At 50.2% G+C, this 17,861-nt stretch overlaps 2 protein-coding genes across 2 annotated transcripts in view; one reads left to right on the forward strand and one right to left on the reverse strand.

The window, feature by feature from the left end:
• Window positions 1–2,424: 2,424 nt before the first annotated feature.
• Window positions 2,425–13,060, forward strand: DLST (dihydrolipoamide S-succinyltransferase (E2 component of 2-oxo-glutarate complex); the record flags this gene model as incomplete). Its single annotated transcript, XM_009870068.1, is given in 15 exon segments — window positions 2,425–2,461; window positions 3,753–3,801; window positions 4,846–4,901; window positions 5,264–5,338; window positions 5,734–5,789; window positions 6,494–6,605; window positions 7,051–7,206; window positions 7,495–7,529; window positions 7,531–7,590; window positions 8,268–8,365; window positions 9,605–9,735; window positions 10,323–10,396; window positions 11,055–11,138; window positions 11,682–11,849; window positions 12,355–13,060. Coding segments are annotated over 15 exon segments (1,326 nt in total), but the record flags the coding sequence as incomplete, so codon positions are not given.
• Window positions 13,061–16,326: 3,266 nt separating this feature from the next.
• The window catches only part of RPS6KL1 (ribosomal protein S6 kinase-like 1), a gene marked incomplete at its 5' end in the record, with an annotated part of 7,265 nt that continues 5,730 nt past the window's right edge, over window positions 16,327–17,861 (reverse strand). The window contains 4 exons of the mRNA XM_009870081.1: window positions 16,327–16,437; window positions 16,549–16,644; window positions 16,904–16,986; window positions 17,134–17,223. Of these exons, the coding sequence (XP_009868383.1) occupies window positions 16,327–16,437; window positions 16,549–16,644; window positions 16,904–16,986; window positions 17,134–17,223 (380 nt within the window). The remainder of the gene's footprint in view (window positions 16,438–16,548; window positions 16,645–16,903; window positions 16,987–17,133; window positions 17,224–17,861) is intronic.

Here is a 17,861-nt window from a genome sequence, read left to right on the forward strand (position 1 = left end):
ACTGGAAGGTGACAGCTCCTTGAAAGGTGTGGCCTGGGACACTGTGTGCCAGGGTCAATTTGGTGTAATAACAGTTATAAAAACAGTTCTGAGAAGTCATGTGAAACATAGGGGGAAAAATTAATGACTTGCTACATGAGTCACTACTTAATTAGACCAAGACTTATTTCTCCAAGTCAGAGCTGTCTCTTTAAAGTGACCCAAAATGCTAGAGTCAGCTAGCGGAACCTAAATGTTGGCATTTTCACCGAAGAAGCTCCAAGATCAGGTAAAGGGCGGGTTTAGCCAGACAATACCGGGAGTAGGTGCAATCACAGTGATTCCTTCAGGAAAAAGGGGACAGGAAATAACCCTGTCAGGTGTCTCTTGGAGCTGCATGTGTGTGTCCGAGCTGCTGTTGTTAAAGGCTGGACACGGGACAAAGGGAGTCTCAGTATCCTTAATTTTGCAGCAGTTGTGGAACACAGACTTGACAGCTCTCCCGGAAGAGAGCTGCAGATATGTTTTCTAACAACAGTTTATTTTAGGACAGGCCTTCTAATTTTTTGTTGTTGTCTTTTTTTTACTATCTTGGAGTAAACTGGTCCTCAGAAAATGCTATTTTAGCCCTCAGTCTGGGGCTTTACCTCTTAACAGGTTATGTCTGGGATGCTAGTAATAACTTTGCCACTTTTTTTTATGAAACACCCAGGAAAACATTAAGAGGGCAGAGAGGAGCTCAGGTTGCTTGATATTTTATTTGTGATTGTGTTACCAGGGACGCTACAGAAAGCGGGAAGAATTTGATCAATACAGGAAGTAACGTATGCGCTGAGGATCATGGTGCTTCAGGAGCTTGGCCAAGCAGAGTTATCTTGAAATTTGTCTTACTGGTCCCAGCTTAGGGCAAGCTCTACATAGACCTGATCTGAGTTAGCAGGGCTCTGGTGCTGCACCGAGATTAAGTGTTGTAGCATTCACGATGACTCTGCAAAGTCTGTACCGTGCCTCCTTGCTTTCTTTCCTCCAGCCAGACCTGAGGCAGGGGCTCCGGCAGGCCTTGCCAGAAGCCACTTTTGCAGGGAGGTCGGTCCAGAACCGTTTATCCGTGTGGTGGCCCAGTGGGCAGGATAGCTGCATGGTGCTGTGCTGGAGCCACCGAGCTCTGCCAGACCCTGGCCAGCTCAGCAGTAGGTCAGCCTGGCTGCCCGTGTCCTCAACAATCATAACCCTGTTGAAGTACCCGTCGATCATTGAGTTGACCGCATGTTAATATCTGAGAAGCCAAATCCATCAATCAGTTTGGTTAATTAAACTGCCAAGGTGCTGAATCTAGGCCTCTTAGTAGTTTTGACAATAGCAAGTGTTCACTGAATGTATTTTTGCACGCTGCAGCGCTCGGTCCTGCAGACGATGTGACAAGCTTTAAGTATCTCTTTCGCCCTTGATGTCTCCATTGTCTTATCGCGCACAGCTTCACAAATTATTTTGATATTTAAGATCAGTTATATTCCACCCTGCTTGCTCTGTTGAAGCTGAAATCAGGGCATATAAGCAAACTTCCCTTCAGACACTGAAGATGTGAATGAAATCTAATTTTTACCTCTTACCTTAGCTGTTGGACAAGGGTGCTTTGAGCTGCGGAGTAGCTGTTGTTCCAAACCAGTCAACTGCATTTTAGTCACGTTTACTGTCATATTTTCCTGTAGCTTTTATACAGTTCTTAGGTTTTCCAGATCTGCAGGTTCGATGCTAGAGAAGTGTGTAGTAACATTAGGGAAAGTAAACTGGAATATCTTGAAACGTGTTTTACTTTTGTAGAGTGTTATGCTGAGCTAGGAGTGCAGTCAATGATTACACGGTTATGAGGCGAAACTTCACCCGAAAGTAGAATTCCTGGCTCACTGAAGGCAGTAGAAATTTTACCATCAAGGGAAATTCTGACCTTCTGGAGTTCAAAGGCTCTGTAGCCTTAAAACAAGCAACAACAAAATACAGAACAAAAAAAGACAAAAAAACCCAAACAGATGCTGCGTTCATGACAATAGGAGTAAACATCATGGGATGATTTTTCATCATATCCAGTAGCTACCCTTGACCTTCTCATTCATCAGAAATTTTAGTGAATGAGTTTAAAAATCTGTTCCCTCTCAAAGAGGAAAATGTGCGTGAGAAGGTCAAAACCGCTGAAGCCACAACTGACGACCAAGTGCATCAGGTTTAACATCGCTCCACAGGGAGGCATCCCGGAAAGAGACAAAGCAAAGCAAAGGGTGTAGATGCTCTCACACCTCCCATTCTTGCACGCTAAGGGAAAGCAGCGTGTCTGCAGTCTGGAGCGTGGGAATGGTGGGTCCAGTCTCTGATCCAGGGCTCTGGGAAAACCAAAGTCGTCCTGGGGTGGGTCTGTCTTTCTGCAGTACTAATAGTTCCTCTTCTCTCTGACAGGGGAACTGTACTCTGGCAAGATGCTCTCTGTCCGGTGAGTCTTAGGCTTTTATTTAATTTCAAACTACCTAGACAGAACAGAGCTGGTGATGGACATTGGTAATAGGTTTGATTGGGGTTTATTTCTGTCAATCAAGTAATGAAGAAACAATTTGTAAAATTAGCTGTGTTTCTGTGTGAGTGCCTCCCTTGCCTAATGTACATGCTGCCTGATCCCTTGGCTCTGGTGAAGACTTCACAGCAGCAGGAGTGTATTTCAGACACTGCAGTGCTTCAAACACATGCTGTTGCACAGCCCAGCTCTCTAATAAACTCCTTTGAAAATGATGGATAAATGTTAAGTGACATGTCAAATCTAGTATGTGAACTCCTCTTTGATGCTTGAACTGGATTTTCCCAGAGCTCTGTTTTTTCTAGCTGTGCTGTGTTTGTATAGCATTACATCACTTGCTTCTGATTCCACCTTGAGAAACCAGTTAAATCTCCTTACCTTTTCTGGTTCCTAGAGTTCCAGTATCATCTCTTTAGTAGAGAATTGTGTCAAAATTGTATAGCTTTTTAAAAAAAAAAATGAAGTGGGGAAATGGTTCTTCCTTTTGGCATTGTGTAATCGAGATAATCATTGTTCTCTAATGGCTACACCAACTCTCTTCAAGATCAGTCTGAAAAACTACCCAGTGTCCTCAAAGAGGGAAAGGACGGGAGTTCAGTTTGTAGTAAAAATTGCAGTGTCAGGGCTTGTGAGCACTGTGGAAAGGTGACTGTGGGATATGTGAAACTGAGAAGTTATGCAAATACCTCCCTGCTGTGAGTTTTGGTAAAGAAGTGTTCTTGGGAAGGAGATGGGCAGAGAAGCGGGATGATGGTGGGTTGCTACTCTGCCCTACACCCTGTTCTTATTCTTTTTTTTCCTCCTTACACATCCATGTGCCTGTGAGGCTTCCTGGGGGTGCCTCTTGAGTGACTGATGCCTTGCTCCTTTCAGGAACCCTTTGTGTTGCTGAGTCTAACTCAGCAGCAGTGAGGTTTTAGCAGTCCTGGAGGTGTTCCTCGCAGCTATTTCCCATTTTTTTTGTGACTGGGTTAGCTGCTGCTTTGCCCTTTTCAGAGTTACCCTTATGAGCTTTGAGGTCAAGATATAACTGGTTTTCCCATCTCTATAAATCTAAGTGAAGACCGCTGTCCTTGGCAAGCTCTGGGCAGATTTGGTGGCACCGAGGGGCTTGCATATGGCTATGGACCCTGAGCTTCTTTCAAGGTACCTGACAGGGACACCTCGAGGGCTGAATAACATTCCTGTGGGGTAACACCATTCTCATTCACAGGTGTGGCTGGGAGCCAGGGACTGGCTTACACCAACAGCAGGAAGCTTGTGTAAGTATCCCCAGGAAAGCCGTGATGTGGAAAAGCTGAGACTGCTCTAGACCTGCTAAGATTTGGAGGCTGAGAGGCAGAATATGGTTGGCTGTCATAAAAATCCCTGTGCACTTGGCAGGAGCACGAAGCTAGCCCTAACAAAACCTAGGCTTTGCAGGTCAGGAGCTATGGCATGCTTGAAGAAAGTATGCTTTGTACCAAGGTACCGGGTACCAAGGCAGGGAAGGGTCAGGACTGGTGAAAAATGGATCGCTACCCTTTGATTATCTGACGAGAAGTCTTATTTGCTCTATGTTGGCCTGCTGGTAGGATTTCTATCAGGAGAAACGGGGTAGTTCAGGTTGCTGCTGTTCATGTGGCAAAGTCTGCATTGCTGAGGCAATCTTGTAAAAATGTATTTGGGGAAATAACCTTAAGAACACATCTATGAAAGCCTGAAATGCTGGTCTGTTTGCACCAAGTAGCCTGTGTTAGAAGTGCTAGAGCACATTTGCTTCAGGTTCCCAAATGTGGTGTCAGTAGGTATAAAAGACATCCTGTGGAACACTTGGGATTGCCAGCTCCCTGTCAAGGGACATGGTGGAGAGAAACAACTTTCTTGGAGGTGTTGCTATAGGCAATTTATGGCGCATTCTCTTTTTTTTTTTTTTTTGAGCAATCTAGCAACTTCTGTAGAGATGACAGTCCTGACCTGGAGATAAAAAATGGTTACTGCACGAGTCTTGGGCAGACTAGGTCATCCTTTTATTGGTATTTAAACCACAGGAGTTCTGTTGGGTTGTCTCTCTAAATCAGAATTCCGTAAATGTCGATTCTCACTGAGTTTCTGAGAGCACTAGTGATGGTAAGCTGTAATGTTTCCTTTCTTAGACGGATTGTTGTAGCTGTAGCAGTAAGTAGGAGATCTTGGAACAAGTATATGAGAACAGCTGAGCAGCCTTTCTGATCAGTTAAGCAAATGTAAATTCTTTACTTGAGCTTGGTACTGGCAGCCTGCAGAGGAACATACTTCTGTGTTCATATCCTTCTCTCTTTCTGCAGAGTAAATAGCTCCAGTGTCTTCACTGTCCGTTACTTCAGAACCACTGCAGTACGTAGTAAGTAAATGTCAGGAGTCAGCGGGATGGCTCTTATGGTACCTGTTGCTGTCCTGGCAACACCTGAAGCTGCCTCTTCCATCCTTGGTCTAGGCCCACTGCTGTCCCACTTTCAGGGATAGCTGAGGGTTTGTGTCCTGGAGACCTAAAGATTTTGTTTGGCTGTTCCTGTCACAATGTGACTTCCAGTCAGATGGAAATTTCTCTTGTCTTTAAATATTAATCAGTGCTGAAGCAAGGAGAAGGCCAACATTTGGTGTCTGTTGACCTGCCCCTTCTAGCAGAGTCCTGATGACAAGAATGAAGCAACACCGTAACTTTTGAGCTCTGAACGTGTTCACGCCTGTCTGTCTCTCACACAGGGGATGATGTGGTCACGGTGAACACACCGGCCTTCGCAGAGTCAGTCACAGAAGGAGATGTCAGGTGGGAGAAAGGTAAGCAGTTCCCTCTTCTCTGAAATTCTCAGCACGGTTGCTGCTGTAGTGGACAGCCTGGGGATGGCTTGTAGCTCACTGGCTGACAGCCTGCTCTGTGCCTTCCAGCCTGTAATGGATGAGGCAGTTAATTGCAGTTCTCCTAAGGGGTAAGGACTGCAGTTGCTGCCTCAGCACTTCTCTGTCCTGGGTGACGTTGGGTGAAGGGTGCTGTCTAAACTGGAATCAGACTCGGACTGTGCACTAGATTGATTGCTTGAGCTGAACTTTTCTTTAGAACTTGTGGAGACCTGGGGTGAGAAAATTCCGGGTTAGTGGGGGAGACTGCTGTGGGTTAAGAGGGGAGGCTGGAGCACACCTCCCTCCTCACAGTGGTCTTCATATCTATCATTCAGCTGTTGGAGACACAGTGGCAGAAGATGAAGTGGTGTGTGAGATTGAAACAGACAAGGTAGGAGTTTTCCAGACCAAAACTTTTTCTAGTTCTGTAGCGGGTACCCTGGATGGCTCCTCTCCTGCTGAGGGTCCTTGGAGCCTACAGGCTCTGCCTGTGTCTCCTGCTACCTTCATGGAGAAAATCTTTTCTCATCTAGTGTGAAAGCTGGCTCTGCCTTCAGGGGGAATTCTTTGATAACTCTTCCTTCCTCATATATTTGATAAAGCGTCAGTGGTGCTGATGTTTGGAGCTACAATTCCATTTCTTCCAATTTTGGTGCTCTAAGCTTTGAAACCTATTTGTGTTTAAACAGAGGAGAAATCTACAGAGCCATAGAATGTCTTCAGATTGTTTTAAATTTAGCCTTTAACTTTATTCACTTCTTAGAGGACTCTAAAGCTTTGAAGTTGTTGCTAAAACTCCCTGCCAAGTTCTACTTCCAGTGTGGTTGTCGGGAAGGTGCTGGCAGGGGGTCAATTCTTGATGGTACCCTGGAACAGGAAGGTCGAGCTATATGTTACACTGCCAACATCTCCTAGAATTTCTAAGTATTGGCACAAAATCGCAGTTGAGGGTGTGAAAACTGGTGCAAATGGTGCGAGACAGAACTGTTGTCTGTGCCAAATTACAACGTGTGTCTGCGCGTATTGGCATCTTCTCTTGGGCACTTGTTCTCTGTCCAATGTTTGGGGGAATTTCACAGATTTTCCTTTTTGCAGACATCAGTGCAAGTTCCAGCCCCAGCAGCTGGTGTGATTGAAGCCCTTCTGGTACCCGATGGTGGCAAAGTGGAAGGGGGGACACCTCTGTTCAAACTCAGGAAAACTGGAGGTAAGACAGGCATGTATAACTTGCACAGGCTTTCCTCTTTCCACCAATCTTTTCCTGAAGATGGAAGCAAGGCATTTAGAGGAAAATACTGCTGTTTTGTTGTCCATTAGAAAAGCATAATTTTAGTCCTTCAGAGCGGGGGAGCTTTCCTTTTAGTCCCTCTGAAGGAGGTTGTGGCTCTAAGCTAAAATAAGTTGAGAATTCCCCCAGTATAACTCCCTTCTCCACCCTTTTCTCCTTAGCGTCCAGTCTCCTGCACCCTGAGGAGATCTAGGGTATCAATGAGTAAAACATTTTCACCGTGGGATCCTCTTGTGGTGCCTCCTGTCAGTTCAGTAGCGCTGAGAGCACTGTCAGAGGGTTAACTTTTATCGAGTTGGTTGGACTTGGAGCTCCCTGACTGTGGAAGATGTCATTGCCCTTACTGTGGTTCCTTGTGTTTCAGCTGCTCCTGCCAAGGCCAAACCAGCAGCAGCCCCTCCTCCTCCTGCAGCCCCTGAACCTGTAGCTGCGGCTCCTCCTCCCCCTGCTGCAGCACCAGTTCCCACTACAATGCCACCAGTGCCGCCTGTGTCAACTCAGCCCATCGACAGCAAACCAGGTGAGGCAACAGCCGTTTCCTCCTGTTTTCAAGCCTCTCTTCCTTGGGGAGAGTGTGTAAGGTTAAAGATGGCGAACGGACTGGTGTTGATGGTGAAGGCCTCCCTGCATTATTGGCCTGCTTGCTTCCAGACTGCAGTCCTCAGCTACACCTGGAACCTGCCCAGCCCAGTTCAAGGCTGCTTCCACACTGAGCTTGAGCAAGGAACTCAAACGACCTTTTTCTACTGCAGAGCGTTGCGATCAAGCCCTGGCTTTCCTTTTTGACTGATGTGCTCTTTACCCTCAGTGTCTGCGGTGAAGCCGGCTGCAGCCCCAGCGGCAGGCCCCCCCGAAAAAAAATGGGGAGGCAGTGCCCAGCAAAGGTGCCAGATCAGAGCACAGGGTAAGCCGTGGGAATAGGGGCCTTGCCAGCACTTCCGTTGCCGGGTAACAATCTGTTCTGGCCTAAGCCTTGAGCTTGCCGCATGTGTCCGTGCCTGCCTCTTCACACTCAGCTCAGTGGAGCTGTGACAGATGGGGAAATTCTCTACATGAGGGCACCACTTAGGGTTGGGGTGGAGGAAGAGCCAGGTCTGATCTGACACAGGTCTTTTCTAGTCAAAAGTCTTTTCTTGAGCTCTGCTGGATGGGAACCGAAGGCTCAGTGTGATCTACATGGTCTGACCACAAGCCCTCAGCAAAGGGCTGAGGCTACTGTCACTGCCTTGCACATTCTTAAGAGAACTTGGCTGAGCAGCGTGCTTTCTTAGCAGTCTTGCTCTTTTGACATTAGCCTCATGCTGGAAACCTATGCATGCTTGGAGGTCCTGAGGAACACATAGGTTGGAAGTAGCAATAGCGTAATGTGTGTCAGCACTGCTTCTCAAGCGACCTGTGTGTTGAGCTGGGCAGCTCTGTAGTGAGATCGGCTCAACAGGGAGACCCGGAGTGAAAGCTTTGGCCCTAGGCATCTATTACTAGTCAGCCAGATGACAAGAAGAAGGACCTTTGGAGTTTTTGTGCGTTTTGCCCCTTGGATGAGCTTGAGACAACTTCTGCTTATATCTTTTCAATTTTCAGGTGAAAATGAATAGGATGCGTCAGCGTATTGCTCAGCGGCTGAAGGAGGCTCAGAATACTTGTGCCATGCTGACTACTTTTAATGAGATCGATATGAGGTGAGGAGCGGACCTCTTTTACCCTTTAGGAGTAGAATGAGATGCAGGCAGTGAAGCCCTTGCTGATTCTCTTTGGAGAGCTTGGCAACATGTCTTTTGGGACCTCATTCTTAGGTGTGTACCACCGTCTCCACAGCTTCATCAGGGCCGTGTTGGTGTTGCAATGTGAGGGGTGCATGGCTCTCTAATGGCCTGTTGTTCTTGGGAGTCATCCTCTGCTTATAAAAGGGGTTCCTCATCTGTGTGGTTCTTGGTCAAGGACTGGTAGATGTTGAGCTGAAGACCGGGAGTGACTGGTGTCACTTGTAGAGTGGCTGTTAAAAGACAGCAAGATGTAGCATCTACTTTCTGCCACCTCGCCAGATTACTGTTTTTGGAGGTCGGCATATTTAGATTCCAACGAGGTGGTTCCCTGGGGCTCATCAGCCTTTCAGGTGAGCATCACATAGCTCCGAGGCCTTTGCTGTCAGATGGTGCAGCTTTCCAGAGACAAACCAGTATACCAGTATCCTTCCCCATCGGCTCTGGGCCGAAGTGGGGGTCTCCTGACTCAAGTGTTTGCACAGACTGAATGCACTAATGGCTTTGGAAGGTGGGCAGCTTATGTTACAGTGCATTAAGGGGAAATTGTGCCCAAATCAAATTGCCTTGTGAAATCCTATTCTGCTCCTTAAGACGAAACATGTAAATATTTGGGTCTCAGAACAATAAGGTTGGCAAAATAGTCTTGATTGGAGGGGAAGTGCTGCAGCTTTATCTCCTCTCAGAGGCTCTTTGAGGTGTCACTTTACGCTGGCCTCAGGCTCTTATTGCATCTGGTAATCTGGTTTGGATGGATTGCTGTGAGATTGACTGGTGAGGAGCTGCGCTGGGGCCTCCTGCTTCCCGCGGGGGTCAGCGTCTGAAAGGAGGAAGCCGTAACGAGCCAGCTTCATAGCAAACCTCGTCCCCATTGCTGCAGTCCTTGTGTCTTGGGAGGCACTAATGTCTTTGGTTGGTAATCCTAGCACTAAACAAGGTTAGGCGCAGGAAAACAAACACTCTAAACCATGGAGACCCCTGGCCCTTGCTGAAACTGTCTCTTCAAAGACTCAGGGTCTCTGGAGGGGGGAGGGATGGACTGTGCAATTCCACAGCATCTAGTATTAGCCTGAAATGGGCAGATCTTGGGATGGACAGAGCAGGGATACAGAAGTTTCTTGGACTTCCTGCTAACCAGCATTAACACATGTTTTACAGCAACATCCGGGAGATGAGAGCTGTACACAAGGATCCCTTCCTGAAGAAGCACAACCTGAAGCTAGGGTTCATGTCAGCTTTTGTGAAAGCTGCAGCTTTTGCTCTGCAGGACCAGCCCGTTGTGAATGCAGGCGAGTAGTGACCCTTGCCGGTGGTGAGTGGCACATCTCATCAGTGAACATGGCAGAGTGAAGGAAAGCAGACGACCAAGTCCATGACAGGGCTAATAGCTTGCACAAGCAAGTCAGATACACAAGAAAAAGGGACACAGTCCTGTGTGCTGCAGCTGATTTTGCTAATGCCACTTGCGTAGATAGAGGACCGGTTGCCAAGCGGGGCCATATTAGGAAGGGGGCAGCCTTCCTAAGTGGGAGTGGGGCAGGGACCAGGCGTGTGTATCTCACAGAGGGCAGAGCCTGCTGGTGTAGAGGTAGCTGCTGTAGGTGCGATGTAATTCCCAAGTGGTGTCAGGGATGCTTGCTAAAACCCAGAAGAGAATAAATAAGGGGATGTCTATGGGGGACTGACTTATCCGGACTGTGTTTCCTTTCTGTCTGTCCTGGTGCTTCTCCCAAAGGTGCAGTGAGGACTCATTCTTCTCTGGAGTTATGTATAAGCTAGAGATGAGCACGCTGTTACAATTTGGTAGCTACTTCTGGCCTGTTCAGCCCTTGACCTTGGGTAGTGCCTGCCTAACACAGCTTTTTTCTCCTTACAGTGATTGATGACACGACCAAAGAGATTGTGTACAGGGACTACGTGGACATCAGTGTCGCTGTAGCAACTCCCCGGGTGGGTATCTTGGATGCTCTGGCCATGTTTCCTGCAGCTTCAGGTCTGGGATGGTCATATACTGCAAGTGAACTCAGCTTTCAGCTCTGCTGCAGCAGAAACTTAACGATGAGACGTCTGATAAATTGTTATTACAATTACTGAGTTGGGTTTGGGGAGAAGGTGGAGGACCAAGAATCTGCTGCCACTATACTAGGACATGTAGTAACAAGGTCTGTATAGATCTCTGTGATTAACGAGTAGGGCCAAGGTAGGGAAACCCTTTTTTTCAGGGAGCCATGAGGATGTGGCATAGGCGCAGACAGAAAGCTTTGCATGTCCTGTCCTTTGGCTAACCAGCATAAAGGGACTCCACTCCTCTCATGGAGAAAGAAGTGGCAGCTGAACTCTGCATCTATGGATGTGGAGCTGGGGGTACAGACAGATCTGGTTGATTTTATGGGATGGGCTTACAAGAGCAAAGATGATGTCTCCGTTACAGTGTTGGCCCTTGGTGTGTGTCGTGCCAGGTTTCCCAGCAGGCTGCCAGGGTGCGAGGCAGCTCTGCCAGCCACCTGCTGTGCACTGAGGCAGGAGCTCTGCTGGGCTCCTGCCCCTCAGCGGTTATCTGTGTGTCGCTGCCATGAGTTTGTTGATTGCACACTTTGCTTCTCCCTAGGGCCTTGTGGTCCCTGTTGTTAGGAACGTAGAAAACATGAACTTTGCTGACATAGAGCGTGCTATCTACGAGTTGGGGGAGAAGGTAAGGAAACTTGGAGGTTTTTCTGGAAAGGGGTGGGGGGAGTGGCAAGAGTTGAGGGAGCTGAATAGGCATGAATTGATTCAGTCCTTCTGTGTCATCTTCTCTGACCTCTAACACACTGAGTTGTGCTGTGGAGAGTGATCCAGTTACATCTGCAGCTGTGCCCATGCCTTACAGGACAGGCCCATCTACTTGTTGCTCTTCCAGAAGACCACAAACTGTGCATTAGTGACATGATGTGTCTTCACCTTTAACTTTGGAGACCAAGGCCGAACTGCACTGGTCTTATAAGTCCCTGTGTCTGTCTCCTGCAAAAGTAGGAGTTGGAAATGAAGGCAAAGAAACCTTTCCCAAAGCCAATAAATGTTCAGATTTAAAAACAGGATACATTTGCAAGCAATTCATACTGGTTTCCAGTTGAACAGATCAATAGGTGAAGCTCTTGCCATCGGCATTTATTCATTAAGAGAATGAATGTCCAAACTCTTGTCTTTTGCCTTTGGTGGTCTGCGCGGCTTTCTAAGACCTTACCTTTTCTCCTAGGCACGGAAGAACGAACTGGCCATTGAAGACATGGATGGCGGCACTTTCACAATAAGCAATGGGGGGGGTTTTGGGTCGCTCTTTGGGACACCTATCATTACCCCGCCCCAGTCTGCCATCCTAGGCATGCATGCCATCGTTGACAGGCCTGTGGCCGTGGGAGGCAAGGTAGGTGGAGTTGCGCAGGAGGTTTCAGTGAAGAGAGGGGAGGGCTCAGTGGGGTGAGGACCGTGGTCCATGTGCTTTTTCTACAGGGTTGGTGTCTACTTCTGAAAGGCTTTACTGTGAAAGAGGAGCAGACTAACGGGTGTAGGGCAGCTTTGCTTGGTACCAGGCACTGGTACTTGTCCGAGGTGTGCAGGGGGCCTTGTCCTGTCAATGAAGGGAAGAGCTGGATAATCTGCTTGGGCATGGGAAGGAGGGAGAAGCTGTAGCCTTTGTGACAGAGAACAGCTCCAGAAAAGGACCTAGTCTTGTGCGGTGTGGACCCAGCCTGGGTGGTGATGAGTGCCTGGGTGAGTGAGTAATCTTGCCAGGCAGGGCACATCCAGGAGGGCCTGAGCCCTGGATTCCGGATAGCAAAAAGCCAGGTCTTGTCTGAATTTGCAGGAGGGCATCGTGCAGGCAGTAGGGCTGAGCTCACTAATGCCTATCTTATTCCTCGGCCCTTCAGATCGAGGTGCGGCCCATGATGTATGTGGCGCTGACGTATGATCACCGGCTGATTGACGGCAGAGAGGCAGTGACTTTCCTGCGCAAGATCAAGGCAGCGGTGGAGGATCCCCGCGTGCTGCTGCTCGACCTGTAGAGCAGCCGCACCCCCACACAACCCACCCAGGGCAGGGCCACAGCACCAGCAGGGGCGATGCAGGGCATTCAGGAACTGGCAGGGGTCATTCCAGTCTCACTCCCTCCGCTGTGATCGGAGCTGTCCCAGAGGGAATTGTGGGGATAGCTCCTACCTCCTTTCCTATTCTGTTTAATGAAGGTTCAATTTCTCATGAGGGTTGCTGTGCAGTGGGCCAACCACTGAATGGCACTGCCTTTCCAGAGCTGTCTGCACCTCTCCCTCACGGCACCAAACTCTCACCTCTAGCTTGTCCTATACCACTGGAAACTGCCTGCTGCTGCTGTGCTAGGGTTCTCCTCCCTGCCGCTCCAAGGCGGGTTCAGCTTTATTTCCTAGCACTGAGGTTCTTGGGAGGGAGAGGAGAGGAAAGGCTACTACTCTGTCCCTGTTTTGCTTGAAATTGTTTTACTCTTGTCTACTTTAAAAGGCAGTCTGGGGACCCCCAGGCTGCTTGCAGCAGGGGTTTGTGGTCAGAGCAGGGCTTGAGGCAGGTGTCACACCTCAGGCAGTGCCATAGTTACACTCCTTCCACAGACCAGAATATGGCGGTAGCAGCTCCCCTGCCTTCCCCTGGAGACTGTCTCTCTCCAGCCCGGTCACTGCAGCATGAATGTTCCTGTCCGGGTGGGCGGAGGCTGTGACCTCTGTGGAGGTAGCACTGTTCCCGGGGCGGGACACAACCCCTTCACCATTGTACGCCCAACACAGGGGTGAGAACCAGCCCCCAGCAGCTGCCCTGGAATCACAGCTCCCTGATGGTGGATCCGACTGCTGGCTTCCTGCGTGCGAGGGCTTGGCCCGCTACCAGCAGTGAGACAGCTGGGGAGGGCCACGTCTTTAATGTATATCCCAGCCCAAGGCTGCTGGTTTTGGGGGGAGGGGGGCAGTCCTTAATCTGATAGCGCACACATGTATTGGGGAGTGAGGGGGTTGCTAGTGCCTGCAGAGTCTATTACTCTTACCCTCTACACAGAACTTGTAACTAAAATATTTAACACAGCGAATTTTAAATGAAATAAAACTGGGCAATGACTGCGAGGTGGGGGTGTGCTTGAGGGGGTGAGCAGCAGCTCCTGGGCAAGGACTCGGGCATCAGCAGCATCCCTAGTGTAGCATAAGAAGCCTCTCATCTGGTGGCGAGCGAAAAGAATGAATGGGAGCTGGGCCTGTTGCTGGTGGTACTAAATTGAGGCTTCTCTGGCTGTTCTCAAACCCTCTTTGGCACAGAATTGGCTCTTCCCAGCAAAAATGAGGTTTTCAGGGCTGGAAATCATCTTTTTATTGGTCTGGCAGCAGAACTGTTGCAGCCAGCAAGGAAATCTCAGCATTTGCTAAATGGCCTGATGGCCAAGAGAGGAAGTTAGGACAGACTCTTAAAGTACAGGTGTGGAACTGGGTGGTTTTTTCCTGCTACAGGGGGAGAGGTATAAATCATGCAAGTTGGGGAAAAGGCCGTTAGGGGTTGCAGAGGGAGAAATGAGACAAGACCAAAGAACTGTAAAGCAAAAGCTGTCTGTGGTGGTGAGAGCGTTTCCCCGGGGAGATGTCTCTGTTGGAACAATACGAAATTGTTACTGGATTGTGGCAGGGTTTTTCCAGCTCTGACATCAAGTTCAGAGAATGGTTTGCTCTTCCCAGCTACGAGTGAAAGAGGCAGCCCCTTTTAACAGAAAACAATTGCACTCACAGCTGGCACGAGGGAGAGCAGTTCCTAGTACTGTATTCCTGTGGCTTCCTGGTAGCTATGGACAAACCGGTGTGTGAGTCAGCTTTCTTCTGACTGTCTCTGGTCAAGGGAGAAGGTAAGGAGGAGAGGAGAAACCCCTGCCCTGTGCTGTAAAGGAAGGGTAAGGAGTCCAGCTGCTCTTGCACAAATGGGAGTGAAGGAGAAGGTTCTGATTCCGCAGTGCTGCTAGCACCCAGCCCTCTGTGCTGGTGTACGATACACAGGGCCCCGTCTTGACTCTGTACATGAGCCTGGGGAAGGGCAATGCCTGTATTCTGTCCGGACCTGCAATAAATGAGGCCTTTGAACTACTCAGGGAGTGAATGTACGGTCCAGCTCTTAAAATGATGCAGTCTAGCAAACTGCTTTATTTAATCTGCCTTGACGAGGATTGTGCAGCTGCTGTGCTTGAAGCTCACATTTTTTTAACCCTCCTGGGTGACACCCAGGGCACCGTGTTGCAAGAAGCCACGCTGTGTCTTTGGCCCATGGGGTGGGTCCTGCCGAACCTCCCCAAATCACAAGACTCAGAGGCTGGGGGCCAACCTGTGGCTGGAGGGTTCAGCCAGTGCAGGCTGCCCTGGAGAGAAGAAGTCCCAGGCTTCGCTGCTTGTGCTGCCTGGCCTGCTGTGGCATTAGTGGTCAGCGCCCTGGTAAGTCCTTTTCTGCAGTCTTTTGAGGTGTTCCCTGCCCTTTCTGGGGTGGAAGATTAGTTTCTCCTGGGCTTGGCTTCCCTCTGGTGGACAAGTGCTCCTGCTGCTACCTGAGAACCAGACTGTCAGCAAAGAGCAGGGTGTTGGAGCTGGTGGCAAGCAGGAGCTGGGACCGGCCAGCCACAAAAGTGTCACTGATGCCAGCAATTCCTTACTACTGGGCATGAGCGAGCAATGGGGGTGCTGGGAGAGGAGGCCCAAAACTACACCGCTCATACTGCTCAATCCTTCAGCCTATGGCTTTGACTTGCACAAATGAGCACAGCAGCCTCTGCTTTGGGCTAGCAGACACCTTTAGTTCATGCATTTTATTCCATTCTGGTCTGTATTTACCCTTATCCACCATCCATCTGTGCTGACTCTCAGGATTCATCCCTTTAAACCTTCACTGTGTGGGCTACCAGGGACAACCATGCTCAAACCACAGCAATGAGGGAGCAGGGCTGCTGGCCTGCCAGCAGAAAGGCACAGGAGGCTGGAGCCAGAATGGGTGATGACAACAAAAGTCAAGACTGGAAGAACAGAGGCACGCGGTGCAGTTTTCCCAACTTGGAGCTGCAGCCATATAGCAGTACAAACCCAAGAGGCCATGAGGCAGGCAGGGGCACAAGGGGAGATGTTCAGGCACTTGGTGCCACCTTCTGGGTTTTGGCTGCAGGGTGCTGACACCAACCCAGTGCTCCCAGGCAGGTTTGAGAAAAATTATCTGAGCCTCTCCCTCCCTCAGCACTCTTGGCCCAGGCCTGACCAGTCCAGCTCAGAACAAAAAGACATTTTTGCAAGCGATGAGTGGTTTATTTTTTTTTTCAGAGGGCCAGGCGGAGAAGCGCAGAGGGCTCCTGCCCATCTTGACCTGAAAGCAGGCATTGCCCACACATACATGCAAGTCAGGGATGGGCACAGACCCCAGGCTCAGGCACCAGCCAGCGGGGCCCAGCAGAGATGCACTTGGAAGCCACAAAAAAATAGGCGAGGGAATCATGGTCATAGCAGCAGAGATTAAAAACTATAGGGAGGGCATCCCAGGGCATGGTTCTGAGCTCAGCAAGGGCTGCCCCAGAAGGAGAGCAGGAGCTGCTCCATGGGGATGCACAGCCAGGCTCTCTTTCCCACCAGGGAGGCCCTAGAGGAGAAGACAGCCTAGCTCAGACCACAGCCTCCTCTCTTGGAGACGCCAACAAACACGAGCAGAGACTGAAGGACATGGAAGGCCACGAGTCCTCGTGTGTAGCTCACCCCAAAGCAGTCCTTGCAGGCAACCCTCTGCCAGCAGGCAGAGCTACCAGTGCCACCTGGGGTCACAAGTGGCAGGGCCAGTGGCTCTGTGGCTGGCTCCCTGCAGGAAGGACAGCCAGCCTAGCCCACCAGCTTGTTCCAGGGGACGCCGCTGAAGAAGGAGTGGGACTTCAGCTTCACCATGCCACCTCCTCCAGAGCCCAAGCGCCGCTTCGGGTTGTACTGCAGAAGCTGTGGAGAAAGGAGATGGGACAACAGGATGGGGAGATGGGGACACTGGAAAAGCCTTTTTGCCAGCCTCCAGCCATGTCCTCCTTCCCATCCACCCAAGTCGTCCCTCACCTCGGTGAGCAGCGATGTAGCATCCAGGCTGAGCCCCTCTGGCAGGTACAGCTGGGTGTGAGGTTGAATCCCTGAAGGGTGGTTTTGGGACAGTGGCTGCAGGAGGCAGAAGGTGATGGTGAGCAGAGACACGGAGGAGTGCAGGAACACTGCTGAGCTGTCATTGCCCCACAATCCCCACCCCACACACAAGCATTTAAAACCTGGGGCCCTGTACACCCACAGACTGGGCACAGGTACTAGGAACCACAGGCCTGAAGCAACCTGGCCCAGCACTGAGATGCCAGCAGGAAACACTTACGCTACAGTGTCACCTCCTCTCCCCCTCTCCTTGCACAGCTCCTCTGCCTCTTACCACTCCTGTCAGCAGCTCATACAGGAGAGAGCCAAAGCTCCAGCAGTCAGCTGCCTCGGTGGCCTCTGTGATCCCTCCCACTTCTGCAGAAAGAGCAAAAGAGATGTTAGAGCTGAAGGCGAGGAGCACCAGTGGCTGCACTGTGCTGGGCACTTCTTCCTGCCTGCAGAAGCTCCCCCCTCCTTCCCCTGGTCAGTGGCACTGGGTAGAAGACAGAGAATGTCTCTTACCTGGGGCACTGTACAGTTTTTCCCGTGCCTGACTGCAGCACTGGGGCTCCACCTCTGTCCACTGGCCAAAGAAGGTGAGACGGACATGACCTGCAGAGCAGCACCAAACCCAAAAGCAAGGAGGTTAGGACAAAGCTAGGGACTTGGGTCAGAGGACAAAGCCAAGCCATATCCCTGCAACGGGGAAGAGCCAGAGTGCTGGACCCCTGCCACGCCCTGAAGGCAGAAGCACTGCGCCTCCCCCAGCACTGCGTAGTCTGGACCCCCTGCCACGCCCTGAAGGCAGAAGCACTGCGCCTCCCCCAGCACTGCGTATCTGCCACCCTCCCAGTGCCTGCCCGAGACACCCAGTAGGCAATTGCAGCTGGTGAGACTGGTTAGATGGGCTCCTCAGTGCAAGCTGTAGTGAAGAAAGAAGCAGTTTTTAGAGCAGCAAACGTTAGCTTTCCCCTTGCAAAGCTCTCTGCATTTTTCTTTTCCTAAGCAATTTGTACCTCTCCAGTTTGCCCTAGATGTTGCCACATGAGCAGGGCTTGCACTCGACTTGCACTGACAGCTCAAAGCAATGGGATAGCTCCAGAATGCCCCCCCGGGCAGTAACTACAAGCATGGGGAAAAACTGCAGTCCCAGTAACCTCCGGCACAAGTCAGCTGTCTCGGCTTCCCTGTGGGGGGATTTCCCAGGCAGCCAGACCCCACGTGGGAGCAGGAGCAATGCAGTCCTGCGG

Source organism: Apaloderma vittatum, unplaced genomic scaffold (assembly GCF_000703405.1).
Source record: "Apaloderma vittatum isolate BGI_N311 unplaced genomic scaffold, ASM70340v1 scaffold14760, whole genome shotgun sequence".
Classification (NCBI taxonomy): Eukaryota; Metazoa; Chordata; class Aves; order Trogoniformes; family Trogonidae; genus Apaloderma; species Apaloderma vittatum.